This window comes from Electrophorus electricus, chromosome 6 (assembly GCF_041902795.1).
Source record: "Electrophorus electricus isolate QZ-2024a chromosome 6, ASM4190279v1, whole genome shotgun sequence".
In the NCBI taxonomy this organism is placed as follows: domain Eukaryota; kingdom Metazoa; phylum Chordata; class Actinopteri; order Gymnotiformes; family Gymnotidae; genus Electrophorus; species Electrophorus electricus.
In genome coordinates this window covers 25417056-25421426 of record NC_137502.1, presented here as the reverse complement: position 1 = coordinate 25421426, position 4371 = coordinate 25417056, and the positions used below count along the sequence as shown (strand labels likewise).

Below are 4371 nucleotides of genomic sequence, written 5' to 3'. Positions count from 1 at the left end.
ATCCTTCAGGTTGGTGGCACAATCATATTCGCGGTGAGGAAAGAGCTGTGTGGCCATGGCCAGGCTGAATACTTCTGCTAGGTCCGGGTAGGAAGCTGTCACAAATGGCCACCGTCCTGGCATCCCTGTTTCCATGTTTCCCTGTTGTATCTGTTTTTTCTTTACCTCTGTTCCTTGGATTCAGTTTCTCTGCCCCTCGTCTGTTCCTTAATTCCAGTCCTTGTTGTGGTTCTCCCTATTCCTATGTTCACCTGTGTCTGGTAGTGCCTAATCGTCTTGGTTATTTGAGCCCTGTGTTTGGTTTCCCATGTGTTCGGTTATTTTGGTAAGTTTGGTCATGTGTGGAGTTGCTGTTGTCTACTTAATTTGTGTGTTACATCGCCTACAGTGTTTTCCCCTTGTCTCTGTTTATTAGCCTCCTGTGTTTTTGTTACCCTCACTCATTAAATAGCCTCCTGCATTTGCGTTCTGCTGCTCGCCTCATCCCTGCTTAAATGTTACAGAAGCAGAGGTAGGGATGTTGTTTTGGGTCTCCAGGTTCTGCACTGAGGTAAACAGTAGAGAAACAGGCCTTTTCTGGAGGCAGTATTGTTAGTGGGCACCCTAATGCCATCTGATCTGATTACCAGACCATGAGATGTGTGGGTCATGTGTGCGTAACCAGTGGAGACCTGATGTGATGGAGAGAGACATTTTTTTTTTTTAAATGTTCAATGTGGGCTGCATTCATTTACAGCCAGATGGGGAACTGAAATGTGTTATGTATCCCTTGCTCACAGGACATCTATCCAGTGCATGTACACACAGGGCCAGCAGGGGGAATTGACCAAATCTCCAGCTTTTTGGTGAGCCTTTGGTCCGTCAGGATGCCTGCTGATCTGGGCATCTACAAGAGCTTGCTCATCCACAAGACCTGGCTCACGTAGAGTTCGCCAAAGTCCTGAACTCCATGGCATGCTGAAGCGGGATAATGCATACTCATGCTACCGAGGAGAAGCCCTGCCTTAGGTACAACAGGGCTCGACCACAAACCCTACCCTGAAACAAAGTGTGGAACACTGCCTTAAGGCTCTGGATGAAGTTGGGATAATCCAACAGCAGCAGAGAGGAGCAGGACACTAGTACATTCCCTCATGACTTAGACGTCCCTGTGAGCCAAGTGATGACAAAAGCCACCTTGGCGTGGCCAGGCAGGCAGTGCTAGTAAGCAAAGTAAACTATCAACCATAGACTTCTGGGATGGCAATATGAGGGTGGGCTGTGGGCATGTCCTTCTGGTTGGGTGCCTGACAAACCATGACAACTAAAAGAATTGCAGTAGTGTTTCGTGAAATGTTAAACAAAGTATAAGCAGTTCTACTTTATTCACATTTAAATAAAGAAACAAATAAGCATATTTTTTTAAATTAATAAGAACTTCAGATAATCCAGCTCAGTCCTGCTTTGCCATAAAATAAACACACCAAATTCAAGCCAGAGACACTCGACAAAGTTATCACTATGTTGAACACTGAATACATAGCCACGCCTCCTGTGCTCAATTCACAGCAACGTCACTGCAGGGAGGGTATTTAAACCAGTGTAAAGCAGCCACCCAGAGCTTCAGAGTGCAGGGAGGCAATAAACCTACCATGCAGATCACTTCAAGTCTGGTGTCATTTGTATCAGTGCTGTGGATGACTGTGTTCAGCTCCGTAAGATGTACAGCAAACGCAGTTAGCTGCAGGCTGTGGGTTGAGCCTCAGTTACCTGTTTTTTCCATGAATGGAGATTTTATAATTGGAGGGATTTTTACCATTCATTACTTCACGAATTTAGGACAGAACACCTACACCAAGCTGCCACCACAGCTAAAGTGCACTGGGAGGTCTGTCTGAGAAGGCGGAGTAGACAGTCCAGACACGATAACCATTAATGGCCATTATGTAGTTATATGATACGTTTTGCGTTAATCACGCCTGAAAATTAAACGGAAAACAAATATCGTTACTATTAATATATTTTCTCCTTTTTGTTTTTCTTATTGTTTCCAAACAGAATGGACTTCAGGCAGCTGCACTTCGCCCGTGCTATGGCGTTCACCATCCACGAGATCAACAACAGAACCGATATCCTGCCGGGTATCACATTAGGCTACCAGATATACGACTCCTGTTCTGACGTACAGATGGCAATCAAAATCGCATTTCAGTTTGAAAATGACTTTGATACCATTTTCAATGAGACCAATTCTTGTTCAAATTCTACATCTGCCGCTGTACCTGCTGTCGTGGGAGATTCTGCTTCCACACCGTCAATTAGCTTGGCCAGAACGCTCGGTGTCGTTGGAATTCCACAGGTGAATTCTTGGCTATACACCATTTGATTAAAAAAAAATACTACCTTTGTTGTCGTTTATAACAGGTAGATCATTTCTGACAAATAAATAACAGATTTATCTGTCAGAAATAAATCTGTAAGATAAATCTTTTCTGAATAATAATTTATTTCGAACTCACACTAGAACTGTAAAATATATAGACAATTACGATATATGTGTGTATTGTGATCATTTACGAACCATGTCACGTCTAGCACAATACGTCCCTAAAACAAACTACTCTTTTTTTGGCTTTTTTTTTCTCATTTTGTCCACTGATTAAATAACAGGTTAGTCATTATGCAACATGCGCGTGCCTGAGCGATAAGCGGGAGTTTCCTACCTTCTTTCGGACGGTACCTAGTGACGAACACCAAGCGGCCGCATTGGCGAGAATGGTTAAGTATTTTGGCTGGACATGGATTGGAGCAGTGCGCAGCGACACGGACTACGGAAACTACGGAATGGCAGCGTTCCTAAAGGCTGCGCAGGAGGAGGGGATCTGTGTGGAGTACTCCGAGGTCTACTACAGGACACAACCGCGCAGTAAACTGGAGATAGTGACAAATGTTATTCGTAGATCATCTGCACGAGTAATAGTGGCGTTTGTTCAATCTGGCGACCTACCATATCTTTTGGATGAACTTGCACGGGAACCACTGCCGCCGCTTCAGTGGATAGGTACCTCGTGGATCATAAATGCAGATTTTTTGCGATATAACATATGCGCCGGTGCATTAGGTTTTGGGGTCCCCCGGTCAGTTATCCCGGGGCTTCGAGAGTTTCTTTTAGACCTCTCTCCAGCACAAGCCTTACAATCGCCCATATTAACGGAATTTTGGGAGAGCGCGTTCAGTTGTATCCTAAAAGGGCGGACAGGCTCATCAGAGTTCCTGCGGGAATGTGACGGCAGTGAGGATATCCGCGCTCTACAGAATCCATACACGGACACGTCTCAGCTTCGTATAACTAACTTGGTCTATAAAGCTACGTATGCCATAGCATATGCAATCCACAGTGTTATTTGTAACGAAACTCGTTGCGACAAGACCATTAAAGTCTCATCATGGCAGGTATTAATCCGTTCAGTTCAAGACCTGTTTTATATATAAATAAAAAGTCAGCAGTTTACCTTTTCATTGAAATGATCGTGCATAAGATAAGATATACTTATATATTATACTTCTATATTAATTCATCTTGGACACACATTCAGTATCTGCTGTTAAAATTAAAATAACATAATGAATACCTGCAATGCATATACAAGCTATTGTCCTTACAAACTCAAAACTTACAATACACACACACACACACACACACACACACACACACACACACACACACACACACACACATATATATATATATATATATATATATATACATACACAGGCTGACTATTGTATATGTTAGATTTATATATTAGTTGTATGTTTTACCTATGTACAGATTTTTTTAACAGAAACATTCACACAAGATATTTTAGTCTTTAAACATTACAGGACTGCAGGTGAATCAAGTTGTTTTTAAAAGGAATTCACACAGTGCCATGGCCTTTCACAACTCCAGATACTCAACCAGCTCAAGAGAGTGAACTTCACCACAAAGAATGGTTATCAGGTCAACTTTGATTCTAATGGAGACCCTGTAGCTGTCTATGAGCTCATAAACTGGCAGTTTAAGAAAGATGGAACTTTAGACTTAGTGCCAGTCGGCTACTATGACTCATCCAAACCAAGAGGACAGGAGTTCAAAATGAGCAGTACAATCAGCTGGATGGGAGGACAGACAGAGGTACAGTATAACACACCCTGTATTTATGCACTACATAGCAGGGGTTCTCAAACACCAGGGCTGAAGCACAATTCAACATTACTCTTTAATGTTTATCATCCAAGTATCAACTAATCCTTTAATCAATTGAATAAGGAAATTTGAATTGTGTGAAATAGTTGCACCCAGGAGCACATTTCTTTTGTCTGTTTCTCTGTTGTCTTTTTAGATGACGG

The 4371-nt window shown here is 42.5% G+C and overlaps 1 protein-coding gene across 1 annotated transcript in view; it reads left to right on the top strand.

The window, feature by feature from the left end:
- Nucleotides 1–866: 866 nt before the first annotated feature.
- Nucleotides 867–4371, top strand: part of LOC113590980 (extracellular calcium-sensing receptor-like) — a 5495-nt gene continuing 1990 nt past the window's right edge. The window contains exons 1-6 of the mRNA XM_035525460.2: nt 867–922; nt 1691–1867; nt 2038–2338; nt 2650–3432; nt 3932–4156; nt 4365–4371. The exon at nt 4365–4371 is cut by the window's right edge and continues 117 nt beyond it. Coding sequence (XP_035381353.2) covers nt 867–922; nt 1691–1867; nt 2038–2338; nt 2650–3432; nt 3932–4156; nt 4365–4371 — 1549 coding nt within the window. The remainder of the gene's footprint in view (nt 923–1690; nt 1868–2037; nt 2339–2649; nt 3433–3931; nt 4157–4364) is intronic.